Source organism: Austrofundulus limnaeus, unplaced genomic scaffold (genome assembly GCF_001266775.1).
Source record: "Austrofundulus limnaeus strain Quisiro unplaced genomic scaffold, Austrofundulus_limnaeus-1.0 Scaffold1204, whole genome shotgun sequence".
NCBI lineage: Eukaryota > Metazoa > Chordata > Actinopteri > Cyprinodontiformes > Rivulidae > Austrofundulus > Austrofundulus limnaeus.
The window spans coordinates 31,411-54,962 of NW_013953606.1; the positions used below are offsets into that span (position 1 = coordinate 31,411).

The 23,552-nt window shown below is 42.6% G+C and overlaps 1 protein-coding gene across 12 annotated transcripts in view; it reads right to left on the minus strand.

Annotated features, from left to right (window-relative positions):
- Positions 1–23,552, minus strand: part of tcf7l2 (transcription factor 7 like 2) — a 46,680-nt gene that overhangs the window by 12,654 nt on the left and 10,474 nt on the right. For all 12 annotated transcript variants that reach the window (XM_014031226.1, XM_014031219.1, XM_014031227.1 and 9 more), the window contains 3 exons: positions 7,227–7,359; positions 4,824–4,926; positions 3,381–3,467 (listed from right to left, as the gene is read on the minus strand). In XM_014031226.1, the coding sequence (XP_013886680.1) occupies positions 3,381–3,467; positions 4,824–4,926; positions 7,227–7,359 (323 nt within the window). The remainder of the gene's footprint in view (positions 1–3,380; positions 3,468–4,823; positions 4,927–7,226; positions 7,360–23,552) is intronic.

Consider the following 23,552-nt stretch of genomic DNA (forward strand, 5'->3'; position numbering starts at 1 on the left):
GCGGTGGCTGCATATCGCCCATCATTAAGGATACATTTTGTTCAATCGCCCAGTTTCCTTTTCTCCCTGTTCACCCACCCTCCCTCCTCTCTCTGTGCACTTGTTAAAATTTCTTCTGTTCCAAGATCTATTTTTTTTTCTTTTTGGTTCCTTCTCTACTTCTCCTTGTCCCCTCGCCACCTCCTCCCTCCTTTGCTTCCTTCTCTCCATCCCTCCCCTCGTCCTGCTGCCACCGCACGGCCCAGGTTATGGTTAAAACATGACGGCCATCCCTTTGAAGAGTCGGGGCATTATCATCATCGTCGGGCTCATCAGCAGCGAGCACCGACCAATTTAAGCAACACAGAGAGGTAGGAGCAGAAGAACCCCACCCTCCCTCCCCAAACACACATACCTTTCTACCCACCCTGAGGCTTCTATGTCTCAATCTGAAAGGTAAGAATGGCTGAAGGGGAGGAGTAAGGAAGTGGGGGGGCGGATAGTGGGAACGGGTCACCAGCGCAGCAAGCCCAGCGTCAGCCAGCGCCGTTTAATTGCCAGTGCGAAGCAGCAGCCCCCGCGCTTGTTTAATGTATAATGATCCGGCCGTTGCAGTTCTCCCCGTTCCCAGGGAAAAAGGATGGAGCGGCATGACAGGAGAACATATCAAAGGGCAGGCTTAAGCATAAGGGGCAAAATGGCCTTCACATCCACCCACCTGGCCCACATACACACAACATGGGGAGCTCGCACCAGCTCCAACCCCATTATTAAAGTAACGTCTCTTATTTGTTTCGCCGAATGAATCTTTGCTCTTTTTAGTCCCCCCCCCCACTCCTTTTATTTGAAAATGTATTTTTTAACAGGACCTAGGTGGCAGGACGATGAGTTTGCCATGTCATTCCCTGAATCCTAATTCGGTTTCTGCACTGGGGACTTGTATGAACCAAGGCTCCCCTTGAGAAGACCTAAATCCTGACAAGAGTACAAGACCTAGATGTCTTTTCTCTGCAGTTTCATCCAGTCAGCAAGCTCGCTACAGACCGTTCGAGCTATCGCAACAGTCTGGCCTTCTCTTTGAACAAAACCAACTCGCTGAAGGCTACGTGTGAGAGGAGCCTGCTATTTTGCTGACACGATTAGACCAATTGTTGCAACATTTTTTTGTCAGCAGCTCAAATTCTCTCCTCTGGTAGTTTGAGGGCGGGGCAACGGTGCTAAACCCTCCCATTCTCCAGAGAAGTCCCAGAGCTCTCCATCTATTCAGTTAAACTAATTCAATTAGGGGCCTCATCACAGGGCATTAGCTCTTCCCCATGGCCAGTCCTCCCCCACTGCTACAACCCAGCCAGTATATTCAATTAGCCGCACTAGAAATAGGATGATCACATTGTAGACGCTGTCATTAAGGAGCCAAATTAGCAGTCGCTTAAAGCGAGGGTTGGCTGAGTATTGCTGCCAGATGCCAACATCTGGACAGTCCCAGAATCTGACTGTGCACCTGAAACTTATTGGAACAGGGAATTCTAACTYTGATTGTAATGAACTGCGTACTTTGAAGTATATATATATATATATACATATATATATATATATTAGGGATGTCCCGATCCAGATTTTTTGACTCCCGATACAATCCGATTTTTTTAATGATTAGTCTTTCCGATACCGATCCGATAGCTTTATTTTTTTTATTTCTTTCCAAGTGACAAGGTTGATAGTATAAAAGCGAGCCCTGCTGTTCCCACCATGAGAAACATCCAGTTTACAGATTTTGCGAGATGCAGTTTCAGCATCATTGTTTTCCATTGAAAAGTGTTCCCACACTGTGGACATGGTTGCATACTTGTGTGCGTCTTGACTTCTTAACGGCAGCTGTAAARCATGATGATGCTGAAAACTGTCACGAAAACTGGATCGGCCCGATCACATGACTAAATCCGATTCTGCCCGATTTAAAAAAAATGGCCGTATCTGCCACCGATAATCTATCACTAGCTGCGTTTACATTGACCATAAAAATGCGCAAATTAGAATTTGGAAAATAAATCTGATCAATGGAAACGCGTCAATTTCAAAAATAATTACGTTTTTCGACTAAATGGTTTTGCGCTAGGAAGAGGTGGTTTTTCGTCCGTATCGAAATTGGTGTATTTAGCAAAACTGCAATGGAAACACTTTTTTCGCATCACAGGAGTCACGTGATCAACAACCGGATGTTTCTACTGGCGAAAAAGACGACGAAGAAGATAACAGGAAGTAAAAGTAGTAGTGAAATCACTGAAGTAGTAAAAGAATGTATTAAACTCACCGACTACATTTTTCCCAAAAACGTAGCATACGTAGTCGCTCTCAAGTATAAGGGGCTTGTCACTCGAAAGCCTGGATAAGACGTCGACGTCTCCTCTGATGGCTGATGATGAGCGTCAGTGTCGTGGTAGCAATATGCAATGTGTTTACATCCATTGCCGCCATGTTTGTAATGACTTATCACGAGAACAAATGTATTCACGCGTGACTTTAATAGCATTTCTTACCTAATGGAAACACCGCAATTGCAAAACTGTGTTTTTTCGACATTAACAGCATATCGACAAAGTTTTGTGTACATTTGCAATGGAAATGCAGCTAGTGTCACAGAGGTCTAAACAAGCTGCCCTCAGGAGCTGCTTTTCCAATCAGGCTCTAATTAAACTAAAGCTTGGCTTCATCCCAAGACTTTACAGCAGAGTCCCCCGCTGTAGGGGCATGCAGAGGGAGGGGGAGGAGCAATGTGGTCATAGAGTGACAGGCTGTTTGTTTTGGACATGGATGTTTAATCTTTTTTTTGATTAAGTTAGACCCAAGAATCATTGACCTTTAGGCATCAAATTTAATAACGTTCACTTTCCCAGACAGCAGAGAGGCCAAGTGTTCCTCAAGGGAACAATATGTTGTAAAACACCAACATGTGCGCACACCTCAGCCACACGAGTGCACCAGTGTCCACAGCAGCACTTGAACTCGACCCCTAATGAGCTGGAACCGAAGCAAGTAGCCAAGTGTCGGCTTACATCATCTCGTCACCTTCAAAGTGCTGCTGTTTGTTTATCTGTTTGGCTGCTCAAACTCCCAGCAAGGACGTGCCCCGGCTCATTTCAGATCTGCCTGATGTGCAGTGGGGGTAAATGTTCTTCAGGGGCCTCATTAGGAAATGATAAATATAATTAATATTTGAGCACGCTAGCTGGAGCTCCCACACTGGAGAATTGGCCTTTTGAACAAATAAGATGGGGAGTGTGAGCTCTCCTTAAGGGAGAAGTTTCTGCTCGCCGATTGTGCACGAGTGTGCAGCCAAGACAAACATAAACCGATATGTGAGTGAAGAAGTGTGTGTGTTTAACACCTTAGGCTCAACTCACCTTGACATGGATGCGTTGACAGTGAGCGCAGTTGGGTAGGGGTGTCTAAAACCCCCTGTTGTGATTGGATAAACAGGTTGACCTTGCCTAGGAAGGGGGAAGAAAAGAAGAAAGAGGAACAGGTAAAGGAACAGGGTTGATGGAAGAGGAGACGCCAAAGCCCTCTGTCTCTCACTTCTCCCCACCGTGGGCCTCTTTATTCTCATTTGATCAGGACAAAAATCTAGGGGATTGCAGAGCGCAGATCAAAGGGAGGAAAACTCTGAACAATTTGAATGCCACAAATCTTGATAGCAATGGCTAATTAAATTTCATAACCCTTCGCTCTGTGTCGACAGAGTGGGGCCCTGTTCCTCCCCAAGCTGGAACTAGGTGTTTTGTTGCGATAATTAAAGACGAAGCGCGGGTCCCTTTAATGGAGCCATCACACTAATTGAGGTCTACACATCCAAAGACAAACAATAATGAATGTAAATTTATACCAAAATAAAGTGCAGCAAATCAAAGGGCGCCATGACTGCGCTCAGGGCCTCTCTCGGTATTTAGATCGCGGTGAGAAAACATTAAATTAACAGAGCTTAATTTGTAGCCTTTTGTCATATTAACAAGTGTTGACAAGAGTTACCAAGGGAGAGCCCCTATGAGGAATTGTGGGTAAAACACAAGCAATCACAGTTCATTACTCTAATTGAACCAAACATAGACATGCAAAATAGTATTTGCCACAAAATAGCAAGTTGAGCTTGGCAAGGGCCTAAGAAAGCTCAGAGGTGCTGCTGCGGTCCAGGATTGCGGTAGAAAATCGACTTTCACTGAGGCGACCAATTCGCAGGGAAAAACCAGAGACAGAGGAATCTATCATAACATCCTACCATGACAGGTGATACCCACTTTTATTTACTGCTATTCTAGTCATGATTTAGCTCGATACACGTCTTGTGTTTATGAATCAGTGTTAGTTAGGATTTAAAATCAAAGCTGTAAACCTTCAATGGGAATTAACAGAATTTTATGGAAATATACTGGGATAAGCCTGGAATTTACTATATTAAAGGTTGGCTCTTAAGTACTTTAAACATAATTGGGGAAAATCTATTTTTGTAAAAAATAAAAACACTAGTTATGACAGTGATGTCATCGGTGATGCCAATTACATCATTCACTAATTAAAGATTTTATGTCCATAAACTCTGGGTGAAACATTATTTGTCACTGAAATTGTCTGCCTATGACAGAACAAATTGTATATATTTTATTTGGATCTGATGCAGTTTGTTTAAAAACTTCCACTCTCTAGTTAATTCCCACTCAAAGTTTCCCATTTGGAAAATTTCCAACGTCACATGCAAAGTTTCTAGAAATTTTCAACCCTAATCAATATAAACTTTTAAGAATCTCACACAAAATACAGATGGATAAAGAATAAAAAAAGGAGTTGCTTACTGTGGTACTAACCATCCTAGCGGATGGGGGATCTGGCCAACAGTGCCAGGTGACAAAGGGTAATAAGGAGATATGTCTGGAGGATGCGGAGGCCTCGGAATTCCTGTGAAAGAAAGATGACGGCAGGAGCAGGGAGGAGGTGGACAGACRAGACAGAGACAGAAGCACATTTTTGTCAGTGTCGAATCCATTCTTGCTGGAGTTTCACATCTGAATGGGGCAGACATCACAGGAGTGCGGATGGGAGGAAGAAGAGGAGGAGGAGGAGGASGACGACGACAAGGGCTCGCTGCTTGCATGTACACAATGTTTAAATCACACTTCCTGATCAAAGGCCTTTGAGCAGCGGCACAATGTGTTGGAAGAGGCAGAGGGTAGAGAAGTGAGGAGAGCACACCAACACCATTCTTGTCACATTTGTCTGGCAAATCAGAAGATTAAYGATATAAAATGGCTGACGTTTAGAAGTTAACAAAACAAAGCATTTTAATTAAAAGCTGTCACTGTGATCAGAGAGCTGCGAATAACAGCAAGTCTACCTTCAGACTTTAACTGGCTATCCGGATTTTACTTGATGCACACACAAAATACCTATTAGCAGGAATATACACCAGTTCAACATTTCTACTTTTGACTTGGAGCAGACATTGACTGCCTGCAGCTTTATATTCAGAACATATGTGCTGGATCAGTGGTCGCCGTTCTTTCAAATAATCCCTAGATTTGACATAAAAACATCAGCGATTTTTGTTTGTTTTCCCCCGCTGACAAACGGTGACAAAGATGTCCAATTTAAGGACGGATCACCCAGCTACCACAGCATCCACAGCGGAGCCGTTACTTTCCGTGGCAGCTGACAAGAGGAGAAACGGCATCGACAAGCTGCCCCGAACGAGCGCCTTGAAAAGGTCCCGAACGCAGCCGAGTGTGAAAATAACTTTCTCTCTCAAGACGAACTTGAAACAAGGTGCACCAGGCTTGTGTGGAAGCGCAGCAGAGCGGGAAGTGCCCTCAGAAGATCAGAAACCGGGGGACTTGTTTGGCTGTTGTGTGTTATTTCTATACACCAGTTGTTGGTGCAGATATTTTGGTGATCACCAGCAAGGCTGCACTAGAGCTGGGTGATTTATTTGGAAATTAGAAGTAGGTTACAGTCAGCTTCGATCGCAGGTTTTTGATGCACGGCAAGTTTACGTGTGGTTTTAAATCAAAACTTTTTCGAGGAATACCGTTTCCACAAAGGCAAGTTGTACTGAAAAGAAAAGGCAGGGGAACATTTTCCTATCGCCATGCAGCGCTCAAGACCTAATATATCTCATTAATTAATTAAACACTGTGCCCAATTAAGCAGCCCCATTAAGCTCTACATTGAACAGCAGCTGGCACATTATTTCCCCTTTGTAAGGGCCATCATAATAAGGGAACATTATTACCTAAAACACAGACTGAATCCACCAGAGACCACAGAAAAGCACAAAATTATTCACCACACAGAGAACGCATTAACCCAAAAGAATGGGCTGAATGACAGTTARCAAAATTAAGTGCTGGGTCAAGAAGCTTACGGAAATGAATGAAATTACCTGAAAAATGTGCACTGAATGTTCGTGAGAGATGCTTTAGTGAGTCGAATCTGACAGTTAAACTCGGACGCTGAATCTGTAGACTCAACAGGCTATCCAGATGAAAAAAACATAAACAAAGCACTAACAGGCAAATTTTAAAAGTAAAAACTGAAAAAAAAAAAAAAGGAAAAAAAGTGCTCCACGTTTTTCGTTTAAGACGTTTGTACGTTTGATGCTSTCTGGCTTGTCGATGCAAAAAGCTCCAACTACAGCGGCCGGCTTGTGTTCAGCAATTGGATTCGTGTTCGGTGGAGTTTCGTGAGGTTTCTAAGAAATTCATGAGCCACTGCTCAGGTTATTGTTTTCAAGAATAAAAAGGGCTGCTTACCACTAAAAAAAAAAGCAAACGGCGGTAATGAGACGAGTTCTAAAGCCTCACAACAGATAAGAGCTGCAGCTGTAAACAAAGGAGCACTTGAGCCGACCTTGTCCTAGTTTAAACGTCACTGACTCGTGAACAGCGTCTATGAAGTCACCGTGCACAAAAACGACGGAAAATTATATATTTTTGCCTGAAATCTTACCTGAAGAGTATGTATTGCAAAAACATCAACAAACATAAACCCAAGTAGGGATTCTGAATCATAAAACATATCTAAAAGGTATATTTTAAGGACAACTGTTTGTTTTATTGTCCTCTGAAGACTCAATTTGTTAAAAGTTTTACAGCCATTCTCAAAAACTTTTTGCTGAACTGTAACAATGTTCCGATGGATAACAGACACTGCTACATCTGCTGTTAAACATCGATGGGGTGGAAGAGCTTGTCGGACTTTACCTGTTTTGGGATCCACGTCTGTCTGTAGGTGAGGTGGTGGGTTTCCTGGTGTGAAGTGCTCATTGCTGTAGGTGATCAGAGGTGTGAGAGGGTGCACATGGTGCGGGTGCTGTACCACTGGAACCTTATTAGACTGAAGAAAGAAAAAGAAAGAAGGGGCAGAAAAAAAAGGCAACAATGTTAATATTTAGAATCGAGACTAAAGTCGTGTGCTACAGAGGTCCAACACGAAAGTTCTCAAAAAGAAGAGCTATCAAATTCGKAGTGTGCCTGAGCTGCCAAACCACCAAACCACAGCAGAAATAGCATGGTTCGTAATTAAAAACACTTCTGCGGTGTCGAACTGGAATCCGGTAACTCAATCTAAGAGGTTTGTGGGGTTTTCACGTCACATTTGGGTTTGATGTTTGATGAGACACTTTCAAACCTCTGTTGCAGTGAAGTAATCAATCATCTGTAAACCACAAAATCAAGGCAGCGCGTGTAAATCTAAAGCCATTAGCAGCTCTTCAGCTCCCCCCTTCTCCCTCATCTATTCCCCCAGGGCCCAAGTCATGGAGAGTATGGGAGTATTGTAATAGGAGGGGTAAGTAGTGAAAATCCATTTCTGCATTTTTACCAAATTAGTTTTTAGCTATGTAATCTTCTTTTTATGCTCCTAAGTGGTGCAGACCCCCCCCCCTTTTTTTTCAATTACCCATAAGATTACAGCGGAGCTTTAGGGGTGTGCTGCCGTGGGCCCTTGTGTTAACTGGAGCTCAGGTCCTCCCATCAGGCCAGGCTGGGACAGAGACAGTCCCTGAACACGAGATAACCAGATTAGAACTGCACTGTAGATCAGGCTGGTGGCAGAGGCTGCTCTCGCCTTTTTTTTTTACCCACACATCCTTATCCTGCCCTCAGCAGTCAAAGAAGCAGCACTAATCAGGCTTATCATAACATGGATGATGTGTTCTGGGKGGGAGAGGAGTGAGACACCGGGCTGCTTGTGTATGTGTGCTCTCTCTCTCGCAGGCCACACACCCTCATTAGTGACTTTAAACCATGCAAAAGAGAAAGAAAGAAAGCAGACTCCACTGTGGCACATTTCCAAAAGACTTTGAAAAACATTAATGGGTCTAGATGTTGGCAGGGGGGCTGCATGCTTAAGATGCACAGTTGCCCGACGCTCATTGACAATACAAATGCAAAGCTGTGGGCCCAGGGCAAGACAAATGTGTGCAGAGCTTTATGCTGCAAACTAATCATCTAGCCAGGCTGTTTGAGGTTCAAGTTAATGGAAGTCCATTTGAGAAGCAAATAACACCAACAGTTCATTCAGGGCCCCGTGTCAAAATTTCCTCTGGGTGGTTAAGGCTCGTCTATCTGCACGGTTAGGACAAGCAGCCTCTTCTCCACAGTAGCACTGGTGGGGGGAAGTTGGAAGTGTATGTAGAAGAGCAGAGGGGGGCATTCCCTATTGCCGTGGTCCCAATGAAAGATTAATGAACCCCAGCAGAACTCCAGGGAGGCAGAGAGACTCCTGGGACTCATTCACAGCCCTGAGCTGAAAAGGCTTGGGAGGGGAGAGGGAGGTGGGTTGGGAGGGGCTCGTGTTTGGTTGTCAGGGGGGAGGCGATAGGTGGAATGAGGTTCCTGAGAAAGGAACACAAACCGAAACACTCATTTGAGATTCAGATCTGCACTACCAAAACAGAGGGATGAAAAAGAAAAAAAAAGGCTGGAAGAAAGCAGTCGTGACTGAGGTTTTGGCAGTTACCTCAAGAGTCGGTCGCTCACAGTATGACGACGGCCTAGATCCCTTCTTTCCTGTGCGTCCCCCACCTCCCAWCCTCCTCCCTCGCCACTCTCCGCCCCCTCCCTCGGGTAATAATGTGAAAGAATGTTGTTGATTCTTCATCTCTCCGYGCTGAAATACTTCAGTGGCCATTTAAATGAGTTCTTTTGTCCCRGGACAACAGCTATTGAGAGGACAGTTCACAATGTCCATCCAATGAGTCCACGTTTAGACAAGAGGGTGTTAGGGAGGCCGTGCAGGGCGGGTGGGAGAAGCCAGAGGCTAGACGATTCACATCCGTCACTTTTTGGCGTCAGAGCGTGCTCTTTCTTTTCCAGAAGCCTAGAGTGATGCAAACAGCAAGCCACCGACTGAAGAAGACAGTAGCTAGAAACAAAGCCAAGTTCTTACGCAAACGAGTTTTCTTTGTGAGTCAGATAGTTTTATACTGGTAAGGAAGTTTTAAATATATACTACTGTAAAGTTTTTTTTTAATGAAAAAAAATCTATTGCACCATCAGTAACTCCCACAGAGTGTTCTGTTTATAGTCATCTCTCCTGCACACTGCATGGCATGTGATCACCACGCTGATGGCGTAGCATCAACTGTGTTTTCTGCTGACACCGTGGCAGCAACCGGTGGTCCCCGCCGAAAAAGGAGCTGCGACACACTTGCCCCGTGCGGCCGGTGTGGGACAGCACAAGCTCCAGACCTATCATCTGGCAGGCTGCCGGGCGCTTCGGCTGCCCCGAGCCCGCCGAGCAAACGGAGAAACAAAAGCAGGCAACGTGGGAGGCTTTACTCTCCCTTCCTTCTCCACAAAAGCCAGGGGAAAGAAAAAAAAAGAACGAACACTTTCCTGCCCTTACACCCCCGCTGGCTCGCATCCTTCCCACCACCTCTGTCCTTACAACAAACAAACACAGTGGAAGGCAGACACGTTGCTCTGCAGACGCAATGACCGGATTTTCAAACCGTCAGAAAAAGAAGCTGCTTTCGGAAGCCCCTTAAGAAAAATTTAAGGGCACCCTCTTGTATGAACATCAATGAACACATTTACTCTCTCCACATCCAAGACTCATACGCCGCCTGTTGCTGAGAAAGGCCAGTGCTGTGAAATCCATGCAGCACAYTTTAGCTGCAGCAGTTCTTGCCTCTGGTTATGTTATTGATATTGCCCAGGCTGTAGTTATTACATTCTTCCTCTTCAAGCTACAAGGTTCATATGCTTATAAGAAAAAAACACTACGCCTCAGTAAGTCATTCAGATTGCACTCAGTGCTTCTCTACAATTCTTCTAAATGAACTAAAACAATGTCCTTAGTAAGTGCTAGCACGAGTGTAAAACAAATACTACACTAGGAGATGATTTATGGTACCATTAGAAAAACATAGCCTTTTAGAAGTGGACAAATAAAAGAGCTGCTTCGAGTCAGGCCTCTGAGGATTAATGGGGGCTGGTGCAGAAGAAGGCAAACAGATGAGAAAACCTGACAGCAGGACGGAATAAGACAAAGGGAGGGAGAGGCCGGACAGGAAAAAGCTGTTGGCCTCGCATTTCCGCTTGGTGGCACCTCGCAGGGCCAATTTGAGCCCTAAATGTGAAGGTGGTGACCTCGTGGGCCCAGTGGGTGGCTGGGCAGGGAGGGGGGTGCCGGGCTGGAGCCCCCTGTCTTTCTGCTTTATGTCATGATATGATGAGTTGTCACAACAGCTTGTGGGGCGCTAATGAGCTGTGGTGAGGCTGGGGCAGAGAACAGGGAGGCTGGGGAAGGTGTGGGGATGACAGTGGCGTGATGGATTAGGGAATCCTCTAAATTCCAAAGCAAGCAGGAGAAGACAAAAAAAGGGTTGCCAGTGCTCTGGCTCTAAAAAAAAAAGAAAGAGAAAGAAAGGCACATGCAAGTGGCCTCAGAAAATGCACAAGCAAAAACAATAGAGAAGATCTAAAGAAAGCTCAACAAAACAGTAAAAAAAAAAACAGAGTTTGTAAGAATGCACAGTTTGATTCGAGCAAGACAAAAAAAAAGTTCACCAGTCTTATCTGTCATCTGGTATCACTCAACGTTGTCATGTTGAAATCTGTTTACAAACAGTTGTTGTTGTCCTCTGGGAGGTATAGAGTGCCCCCTCTAGGCAAAAGTTCTTCATCAAACCCCGTTTTAAAAACACCCATGGAGCAAGCATGCAATCAAATCAATCCTCAGACTCAAGCAGGAAATAAAAAGGATAAAATTAGAAATTCATTTCCAGACAAATTAAAAACAGTTATAACTTTCGATTTAAATTTCTGCAATGTTTCATATGCAATTTTTTTTCTGCAAATTCCAAGTAACAAAAAAAAACAATATCAAGAACCTGTTAATTATAAGAGGCGTGTTAATAAAAAAAGAAGAAGCTGAAGTTGATGAGTTTCCTCTTGCAGAGAAGATGCGTCTCTGAGGGCACGAGGCTCCTGAGACCACAGTATATTTAAAAGTTAATCTATTCACTTTGCTGCAGTGACACGCCGGCTGTTTGATCAGAGCGCCGAACAAAAATATTATGTGGGCCAGAGCCTTTGCTCCCCTTCTCCCTGCTCTCTTTGCTAGCACTCAATTCCAGCATCGCCGTTTATTTCTTGCTTCCCGTCTTTGATAGCTGGCACATCAAATAGAATCGCAGAAAGGACACGTTCAGATATGTCACCGATAAATAAAAACTTGCGCAAATAGCTTAAATATGAAGTGGTATTTTGGCAGAACTGTTGTGTTCTGTGAAGACAAATCGCTTCTTTTTAGACAAGCACGTGTGTAAAAGCGCCGTTTCCTTTTCAGGGTAAACAGGCTCTTGAACTCCCCATACCTGAGTTGAAGGGGCTTTTCTGAGAGGTGATATTGCATCACGACGTTAAGAGCCACACTGAATCCTGCCTTTTGAAATGCAATCAGCTCCTCAGAATTTTCAGCTGAAAGCCAAGCAATTAGGAACGGGAATTGAGAGGCAACATTAACAAAGGAATATGTTAATCTGTAAGGTTATTGAAATCTTATTTTACATTTCATGGTTTAGGCATGAGCTTGATCAAATAACGTTTTGTCAAGTAAATAATACTCCTCTTGAGGGGATCAAGTCTCGACAAATACACTTTTTAAAATCGCTTAAGATGCGTCATTTATCTTATTTTGGGTTTGAGATTTGTGTTTATTTTTTGCTCAAGTTTGTTTTGTTGCTTTAATAAACTTGTGGATCTGAATTCCAAGTTTAAAAAGACATCAGTGAAATGTGGCCACTTATATCTTTATCGTCACAACTGACAATCTTTCACCCAAATCCCAACTGATACGATCAGCCTTTATAGCAGTGAGAACTGGCTGAAAGGACTTCCAAAGGCCTCGGTGGTCATAAACAGCATCCAGGTGCCAGCAGCCCACCTGCTGAAGGAGCGAGGGGCCCAGGGCCCAACATGTCTACCTCAGCTTCAGTTTCCTCCACCATCCCACGGGTACACGGCCCCCTCTGTACCCCCCTTCCTTCCACCTGGACCCAACCATGCCCCCCTCTGCTCCTCCCTTCACGCCTTTTGGCCACTCCTCTTCTCTCCTCCTTTGTGTTTTCATGTCTCAACTCTTTCCTCCACTTTGTTTTGGTGTGCGTTTATCGGCCGTCTTTTGTGTCATCGAGTCCGTCGAGGTCTGACAATTCAAGCTCAAGTTCCCCACAACTTTTCTCATCCAAACCCTGCCAACTCTTACACCGCTAAGCACAGAAATGGTCATCTCTTTCTTCCTCAATAAAAGTTTTGATGCCGTCAACAAAAAACAAGCACGGGAAATGACAGCCTTGTTGTGGACAGAATGAATGAAGGGATATCGCGAGGAGCTCTCCTGCGTTCTTTCCACACGCAATACACAGGAAAACTATACGCACAAAACATTTTTTAACAGAAATCCCTAAAGCACGTTGGTCTGTGTTTTTTTAGGACTGCCTCTATGTGTGTGTGTGTGKGGGCTCTGCGGCGCCTCCAGGATGCCCAGAGACGAACTGGCAGCTTGAAAAGCTTTGGCTACAAGGTAAAGTGAGCAAAGGGAAGGGATGGAGACAAAGAGGAGAGAGCAGGAGAGGGAGAAAAAGGGGAAAAAAGGGGAACAAGACACAACAACATTCACAAAGGGAGGGCAGAATCAGCAAAGTGTGGCCAACAGTCACTTCTTCTGTGTGATGCTGACAGTCCCGTCTTCATGCCCACTTTCCAAAAAGGGTGGGGGGGATAGAGCAGAGAAAGTCTTCACTCTGACACAAACGTGGCACTTTTCGTTGCAGTCTTTTTCCTTTTCTTTTTTTTTCTCCTCAGCTCTTCTATTTCCAAACAATACCTCCGAGTGGAGAACAATTCTTTTAACACCCCCCCACTCCCCTCACCTCACTAAACTCCATTCAAGGTTCAAGTGAACAAGGCCTCCAGCCCCTCCTCACAGCCCTCCTCTCACCATCTTCTCTCTTCTTCAGCCTCCAAAACCATTCTTTCCTCTGAACAGTAAAAATCCAGTGACAAGCATCGTGTGGCTCCCTCAGCATGCGCAAAGGAAATCTCTGCTATTTTACTTCAAATTTCGCTGGGGAATTTTTTTTTAATTAAATTAATTTTACCTGTAAATTTTATAATTGTTAATAAACCTTAAAAAATACGTAGAGCTGATTTTTCCTTTTAAATCAAGAGGGTCTAAGAAATATTTTTCAATCTTAACCTATTAAAAAAACAAATAAAATAAAACCAAATCACAAAAATTAGATTATACAATTAAACATGAAAAAAAGCCAATCACAGAGTGCAACGTAAATATAAAAAGAACTGYCATTTTAAAATATTTAATAACTTAAGCTTCTTGAATAAAAATACAAATTAAAGTGGCAATATATTCATCATGTTCTAAAATTATATTAAAATAAAGGTTTTGCAGACTAATTAAACYGTTTAGAAATGTTCAAAAGAAATCAAACAAAAACGTGTGTGGCCAGGTAAATAAAAAAATGCATTTTAAGCAGAATTAGGACACATAAAAGCTGAGATTATAAACAAGTAAAAAACTTTTTCCCCCCTAACACGGCACTTGCTTTCCTTTTCTTCTACAATCGTTCAGCCTCTCCAGTGCTGTTTGGGACCCTGCGCTTCCCTTGGCCTGCAGCGAGCAGTCCCGAGGCCCTTAAAGCCAAAACAAAGCCCTGAGAATGTTCTTTACACAAGTCGGACAATAGCGCCGGCGCTCCAGCTTGACAAGTAAAAGAGCTCCGACAAGGYGGCGGCTAATTGCCTGCCCTCCCTCCATTCAGCCGCCCTGCCACGCTCCTGCCATGTCCCTTTGTCCCACGTGCACTTTCTTAAGTAAACTGCCAGCTCGCCAGCGAGTGATGGACAGCTCAYAATCACTCGGCCACAATGGCATCAACATCACAACACAGGAGGAAAAAAGGGAATATGTTGACAAAAATAATAAGAAGAACACTATATACCAGTTCACTGTCTAAAACATTTGCACAAAACCCGACAGTAAGAAAAAAACAAAAGTTTTTTTTAAATAAGTAATCAAACTCATAACCACTCTTATATTTAAAAATAAAATAATCTACAAAACTGCTGCACTCAAGTCTAATAATTTCCAAGTCGTTTTCTTGCTTTTCCAATTTTGAGAAAATTTTAGAAAAATATAAAAACTGTATTAAATACTAATTCTTAGACATGATAAACAAAAACAGTAGGTAAAAAGCACATTAAATATTAACTTCTATTTATTTATATTAAAAAAAACATTGAACTGTAAAATGTAAGCAGCAAAATTAACCTAAATTTAGAAGTTAATACAAAGTACATTTTAAATATATTAAGTGTTAAAAATACATTTGTTTTGTTTTATTTATTGCATTTAAAAAAATGCAATAAATAATCAGATTTAGTTTGATGTCTTGGCATAATACAACGCTGTCAGGCTGTCAGGACAAAGCAATCAAACAGCGCCTTTCATTATCCAAATTGTCAATCTGTCACTTAGCAACATAAGTGTTATAAATTGCCAAATGGAGCCTGAAAAATATTTCCCAATACATTCAATCAAAACATAGTATTTAAAGTCAGTCAAGCAGCAGAAAATAGCAGAAACAGTAATGATTAAAATGTTGGAAAGTCTTACCATTTAAAAGAGCTGTATTTGGGATGCTGCTCGGTTCCTGGTTAAAACAAGCATGCTGGCACTCATGGTAGTGCACAGACTCCAAGCAGACTCCCACCACCATGTCAGCCACTAATCCACTGGGGGGCAGCACCTCATCTACGGCAGCCCCCTCGCTAAAGCCCGATGGATTAAGCCGATAAGACGGCGAGCGGAGGACCGGGCGAGAGCCAAGGTATGTGGAGCCACTTATAGGACGGCGGCTCTTAAAGTCCCAGAACGGAACGGTCCACGAGCCGGTGTCCGGAGCCGGCTGTTCTCCCTCAGCCTCCTCGTGCTTTCAGACGCACAGTCARGCTGCGCTGCTCTTCTCCCTGCGTCTGACCAGGACTCCCTCTTACCCCCTCGCCCATCTTCATATCCCCCCCTAATAAGCTCTTTTGTGTCCATCTCTCTTTCTTTGATAAGTTGAAAGAACAACAACAAAAAAATGGGAGAGAAAAGAGAGGCTTTCATTCAGCGGCTTGGCAGACATAAAGGTAGTGGAGCGCTGTCTATAGGAGTTGCCCTAACTTGGCTAAACTCAAACAGCGGGGTGTCTCTCGTCATGTCATTAATCCCCAAAACTAGCCACGCTCCATTCACCGCCAGTCACACTAAATTAAAGGCGAAATCAAGAACAGAAACGGTGGGCAGACGAGGTGTCATGGAAAAAAGGCGTTCCGATCCAGGGCAAAGGGTGCGTGGTGCTGGAGCCACGGTGCCCCTAAGTCCTGTCCGCCGGTAGCGCCCAACATTTCATGTAAAATGACCCAGAAGAAAAAAAACAACCAAATAATAATAATAATAAAAAACTTRTCACTAAAAGCAACTTTTGCAAGTCTCCAGCCTGAACTCTCGAGTCAATCCGGTCAGACCAAAAAGGCACAAACAGCAGTTAAAATAAAACCAAAACAACAAATAATTAAAAACAGCCGTGGACGGTTTTCAGCAGAGCTGGCAATAGAAAATTCAACCCGGCCAAATGACGGCTTGAAGAGAGGAAGCCCACTCTTAAAGCCGTGATCCGACCATCCACTATACCACCGCTGTGAGCCTTTTAACCACAGCAGAAAAAAATTACTATTGATCTTCAAATGGCGATAATTGAAAAGATCAAAAAGATTAAACAAAAAGAAGAAAAAAGAAAGAAACAAATTGCGCTGACTTACCATGTTGCGCTCCTTTTTTGTTGCAAGTTTTTTGGTTTAAAATTAAAAGGAACAACAAMAAAAAAAAGAAACTGCTCAAAGATGCAGCATTGGAGGTGTCAAATTTTTGTAGCAGTCTCTTGATCGTATTACTTCCACAGTCCTGGTTTCCAATGCGTCTGAACTTTTTCCCTTTCTCTTTTATTTTGTTTGTGGTACCTAGCCTTTTTTCCCCCTGCTTAAGACTTTAAAAGCCTTCAGCTCAGCAAAGCAGCACAAATTATCTTGCCACCTTGCTCAGCTCTGATGCTTTGGCCGCTAACTTCGGAAGGCCCTTTACTACTGCATCAAAATTAGCATTGTCAAAGCAGTTAATGAATATTAATATTGTATTTGTCATTGGAGCTGGCCCATTGCTGAACTCCAAGTCATCCATCAGGGACAAGATTAAGCACACAATTATTTCTGACTGACAGGGACCAAATCTGGAAGATTTTTTTTTCTCTCCAACAATTTAAAGAAAAAAAGACACAACATCATCTTAAGGTACCTCCCATGAGACGAGACAAGATTAATACACTTTTAATGAAGCAAGATTTCATGGTGTATGAACAGCAGGAACCTCGGGGAAAAAAGGAGAGCAATTCAGACATTTTTTGGACTCAATTTTAACAATTTTTTTAAAGGACAGGAATTAAGAATTGCGACCAATTTTAGAGACGAGGTACTAAATTATATTTTTCTCCACAAGAAAAAACAGATTTCTTCCTTTTTTTTATTTTTCTTCGTAAGATTTGGATTTGCTTTTTCCTTTTTTCCAATTTTTTTTTACCTTTGTCGGAGCAGAAATATGAATAAAAGAATAACACGTACAAGCGCTGCACTGTGAACATCACCGCAGCTAAATTTAACATGAAACATTCATTAAAATCCCGGACCTCCGGCGCTCTCTGCGGAGCCCAGCGGAGCTCCGACCGCCGCGGACCACACAGGCAGCCAGCATCAGCACCACCCGCCGCAGCGCCTCAGCTCCATCCAGGAGCTTTCCCCCCACAGATCCACAGAAACTACGGCTTGGCCAAACACGGCTCTCTGCGCTATTTTACAAAGCTTTGTTGTCCCCGTCGCACGAGGTTTTTTTTTGTCCCTAAGTAATGTTTGTCCAATTTCCTGGAAGAAAATTATTTCTGCAACGATTAAAAAAAAACGAACGAAAAAAAAAGATCCTGATCGGCGTCTGCTTTGAAAAATTAACTCAATCGTGTCCTCCGCTCATCTCTGCACAAAGCATCATAACCTCTGCAGGATTTAAAATAAATAAAAAAATACTTCTGAATTTCCTACAAAATCTTAATTTTGAGCAGAACAGAATTGCTCTTTTCTGAACTCGTCGTTTTCTCAGAAACGGCGAAAATCTCTTTGAGACTGAAACAAAAATAATCTGTTTGCGCTYCTCTCTAGAATACAAAGTAAAAAATAATAAAAAAAAGTGAAAAGTGCTGACGGGGTCACACTGAAAATGGCAGATGTGGGGCACTAATGCCAGCAGCTCAGTAAACTGGTGTGAGCGTGGGGTCAAGCTGCGGGCGCACCTTGGAGCGCCGGGCTCCCGCCGACCACCCTGCCGGCTCCTTAATACCATTAGCAACCCTTAGATGAACACACTAAATTGGCCTTTTGTTCTGAAGGTGCCGATCCGGCCACACCGACCCACTGGTACCGCCGCATCGAGTACAGATGGTGCTGCTTTTTTCCCCTGAAATGAAAAGCGCTTAAGAAAGAGCGCCTTTCTCCTAATTTTTCYGATTTTCAAAAGCCGTCGGCTTTATTTTTCCGATTTTGCTTCCTGAAACTTTAAATATTGCTTTATTTTCCACACATTAGTGGAGTTGTTTAAAATCTGTTTACTAAACACTACATTTCTCATTAAAAAAATAATTTTGAGAGGTCGTACATTTAGCTGTAAATATACTAAATGTAATTAAATTTCATAGAAATTGTGTATAATATATTTAAATGAATTGAAATGGTGTTTAAAAGTGCAAAAAGTAATTCTAAAATAAAAAAACRCATTAATAATCACTGCCTTTATAGTACAGACATAAAATATTTGTCCTTAAAGAATTGCTAGGCTTTTAAAACTGGAATAATAATTTTTTTTAAGTTTACCGTTTCCACATGAGCCYCATTTATATTAAAAAAAATTGCCAAACGTGCCAATTTCATTCAAGTTCAGAGCCTAACACAGCTCCAGTAGAGGTGAGGAGAGGAGGAAAGAGGGAGACGTGTGAGCGGAGCAGGCAGCTCTGCGGCCCAGCGTGATCACATCAGCGCTAGTATCAAATTAACTCTCCGACTTTGAAATTTATTGATCTGCTATTAAGACACTAGTGAACTTGATGAAGTGAGTGCTGTAGGTGACTCTGGGACTTCAAAGTCTTGCACCAGCCGCATAAAACAAGCCACTTTGATCCCCGCGCCGCTCCTCGGATCTAGAGAGGGAGCATCAGAGGAACCCCCCCAATTCGACTCTGTTCTTTTTCTCCCACTCACCCTGGGCCCGAGCTCCAGCTCCTTCTCCCCTTTCCCCCTCCCCGCCCGTTCCACGTGCGCCGATGCCCCGGGAACCAGCAAAAGCACCGGTGCCATCAACTGCGGCACATTTTACAGGGTGGTTAGGGAGTCGGAGGCACGCCGGTGCAGACGGATCTCGTTTCTGATTCACCGGGAAAACATAAAACACAACCACGGCACAGGAAATGCAATTCGATGTCAAAACAACAACTAGAAAAAGGCGGCCATCTGAGCCTATTGGCATTAAAATTCAGTGCCGATAAGAAGGGGTTTCTTCATGCCAAATACRGCATGTAATAAGGTCGGCGATGAGACAGACAATGCAGAGTGGGAGATAGCAACACTATTGTGTGATTATACATCCCCCTCTTTGCTTAAGGCAAGTCTTCCCTCTACATTAAATATTGTGTGCTGCCAATCACACCTTCCTTTTTTTTTATTTTGTGCCACTGGGTGGAGGTAGTAGTTAATGTTTTCAACATGCAATGAATAACTACAAAACACTGACACAGACACAAACCACAACTGGCCCATAAAAACACATCTCTTCTCCAGCAACTACAATCATTCCAAGACGAAATGTTCAAATAAAGAGGCAAAAAGAAATGTGTGCATATCGCACCAAAACAACCTGCAGAGTTGGGAAACAGAAACTCAAGCTCCACTGAGCTGTTAACTTAGCAGGACTGTGCAAAATAAATAATAACTGCTAAATTAATCATCGGCAGGACAGTGTTTGCGCTCAGGCTCCAGTGCTCAAAGGGAGTGTGTGTGTGTGTGTGTGTGTGTCTGCACTTGGAGCGCCAGGGCTAAGCCGCGTCTGTTTAATTAAGAGGGGTAAAACAGATGACAAATGCGAGACAGTTAAACATTTAATGTGTGCTTATCTCCCCCCTCATTTATTTAGTTGGGAGCGATTCAGAGTGGGTGGCGTCAAGAATGATGCGCCGGCGTAAAGCTGGTGAAGAACACAGCCTCGTAACAGACAGACATTTTCTGACCAGTCTTTTGACGTTTTCCAACTCATTTTTGGCACGATAGGAAATTAAGAATAAGGTGATAAAGTAAATACAACAAAAACAAAATGTGGCATGATGGTTATTTTTGTAAAACAAGCAAAAAAAATAAATAAAAAGGTCAACGTCACAGACTATTTTTAGCAGCATTGCTCAAATTTTTATAAACGTAGCAATTAAAAATGCAGCCGCTTCAAAGACCTTAGCTGCTTCTTCATTTCACTTGTCAAAAATGTAATGTTTTCACTGGCTGATCCCTATTGTGCATCTCGCACTGAAACACATTGCCTAAAGTCAATGTCAAACCCCAGCTCCAAAAGTCCCGCAAAAAATACAGAATGAAAAGTGCCCACGGCACACATATTCCCTTTACTCAACCACACTTGCAATAACTCACCCTAAGTTACAGCTTCCAATGTGACATGAAAACAGACAGAAAAAAAATCTGATTTCATCTAATTTTATAGATATCCATTTAAAAAAATGGATATTTATATTTTTATTTCTTTATAAATTGAGGGAGGGAAGTGTAGAGAGATAAACATGGTAGGAACGGATGAGGGAGGGTGAATAGACAGGAAAAAAAGCTCAAGCTAAAAAAGCAAAAACAGAGAGAAGGAGATAAAGAAGAAAAGGAGGAGGAAGAGGTGATGGAGGGAGGAAAAAAAGCCCCGTGCCAAAAGCATATATAAGAGAAACCTTCACCAATTAGTGGGGAGAAACGGGAGAGGGAGCTGCCGTGGCGTCGGCACTCAAAGAGCCAAGCCTCGCGGCGAAGCTGTCATGTCGGCAGGATTGATCAACAGGCCTGCTATTTCTAATGGCATGTTGTCATGAAGCTGCAGCCATGGGGAGCCACCTGCCTCAGTCCTCGCACAGCACTCAGTGCATGTGTGTGTGCGCGTGTGTGTGTTTATGTGCATGAAAGATGGGGTTGGAGGTATTGCAGCAGCCATACCTATTCTGTGCCCATATATCTTTTACTAACAATTTGAAAACAGCCCGGAATCCTCCTCCCACTCTGGCAGTCTACCGTGTATCCTCCGCAAGGTGGAAGAAATGTGCCATCTTGAATTGTTCTTTATTCTCACACAGCAGGGCTAAGCTACAATAAAATCCAACATATCAATTAGAAAATTCAGAAGAAATAAATATTAAATATTATTAACAACATTATTATTATTATTATTATTATTATTATTATTATTATTATTATTGTTGTTGTTATTATTATGTTGCAATTTTTATTTCATGTCATTTTCTAGTTGGTAGTATTGGCTCTAAGCTACATCTACAACTCACGTAAAAAAGTACGTCTGATTCTATGTTTCCTAAAAATAAAATGAAATAAATAAAAAATTGTCGCCAATTTAATAACTTTCAACGGGAAGCCGTGGCTAAATGCCGTTGCGTAAAAAAATCCCAATCAAAATCGAACTAATTGCTTTCATTCTACAGCGTGATCCTCAACCGCCGCCGCGACACAAAACTGCTTTGGCGGCTAAACAAGCCCAGACTCGCTAACAATAAAAAGTCAAATAAAAGTTACAGAACTTGAGAGTTCAAGGTACTGCGGGCTACTTGGAGTGCGTGTCACGTACGGTTAACCTTTTTATCGGGCATGCCTGTGGTCTCATCAGTCGATGAAATTCTTTGCCCGCGGCGGTGGCTTAGCCGAGGGACACGGACCAATAGAAAAATATTTCATTGTGTTAGCATTTCAAATGGCGAGTGGAAGGTGGAGAGGAGGGCATCTGGAGGGGCGGTGGGGGAAGAAGCTCGATCCGATCGTTGCCAGTGGAATTAATTGCCTATTCTGAGAATAATGTCCCTTAACCATGATCCTCGGAGGGCCGAACGCTAGCAGAGGGCACCTTTTTTTTTTTTTGTTTTCGTCTTCAAAAAGACGGGCGCTCAGGGGTACTGGACGTATTATGGGTTTAGCTTGGTCCCCTTTATGTCGGGAAATAATAATCAGAAGCACTGAACCAAACTGAACTAATCCATATCCCAATTAAATATCGGCGAAAACAATACAAAAATGTTCAGAAAAATCTAAACGCGAATCTTTAAAAACGACTACTAAACCTGTTRGACACTAGCGTATTCTGACTAATAATTTGCTTATTAAAGAAAGCTTGCTTTAAGACAAAAACATCAAAAATACACCATCGATATTTGGCTTGAAGCCAGCACTCGATAAATGGCTCAAGATGGCGCGACCCCGGTGGTGCTTCTATCCTTTTATTTAAGGGGATTTGAGTTCAGGCTCTGCTACACATCGGCCAAACATATGCAATGACCCTAACTCATATTGGTGCATCTTTTAGCCACATCTTAATCTAACCTCTATAAAGCTCAGCAGCTTTTCAAACTCAAAACAGCATAAAGAATAAGTATTGTTTGGATCCAGGGAAGAGGCTGCCCTGGGAAAAGCCTCCTCAGAAAAGCTGAACCCGAGCCGGGGCAGAAGCCCTCTGGAAAAACAGCTGCTTATGCACTGCAATCAGTTGGAAAACAAAACCAAAACCCAACAGCTAAGAAGGAAGAAAATGGTTATTTATTTATTTATTTATTTTTTTTTGGGGGGGGCCTGTTTATGAACAAATCCAAAATGCTCCATCCCTCCATATCGACCTCTGTGAGCTCCATTCGCACCCCGGTGTCGATTTCATCCCTCGGCAGATGGACGGGCGAATTCGCAGCAGTCCTTATTACACGCCTCTCCTTCGCTCATTGTGAATTCAGTCAACGAAGTCAATCTTATTAACTTCCGCACCGGTTCACACATGACATTTTCCTCAATTTTCTCGCTGACATCAAAAACATCAATTAGCAGCTCGAAAATGGGAAGGAGCGAATGACGGAGTCCGATAACGCAGACTTATTTGAAGCCGGGGGTAAATCTATTCTCCGGTTTTGAATGTGTTCATTACAATTGCATTTTCAAAGAAGACCTCCAAATAGCAAAGAAATTAAATTTATCTTCTAGAAATGTCCAGAAATTGTTTTTTTTCCCCCGTCTTTCTTTATATTTTTTTTTTAATCCCGTGTCTATCTCTCAGCCTCAGTGGGTGACACAAAGCATTGTGGTGCTGCATTTTCTTTTCCTCATTAGAACAGATCACAACTCCCACAGAAGTTGAAACCCTATACTGTAACCTCGAGTGTAACCCAGAAAAATTATTTTAAAAGAAGTCCAACGTTTCTTCAGGAAGAAAAGAAGAGCGATAAAGGAGCATGCCTGTGACCTACAGTTTCAAGAAGAAGAAAAAATACCAGACGATAAATGCAATGTCTATTTTTATTCTACAAGGGGAGCTTTTAGCAGAATACAGAAATACTTTGAAAAAACATTTTTTTAAGTTTATTTGCATTTAAAGATGAACAAAATAAATCTCTGCACAGTTTTTAAAGAAGCACTGAACAATTTAAATAATGACAGACTATGTAGATTTAATATAAGCACATAAATAAATAAAAATAGTATAAATATTATCAATATTTAACAGCTATATAAAACAAATTGTAAAGAATTAAAAAAACTATGTATGCTGGTTAATATTATTTAACAATACAGTGTTTATATGCATTTAAAGATGAACAAAATAAATCTCTGCACAGT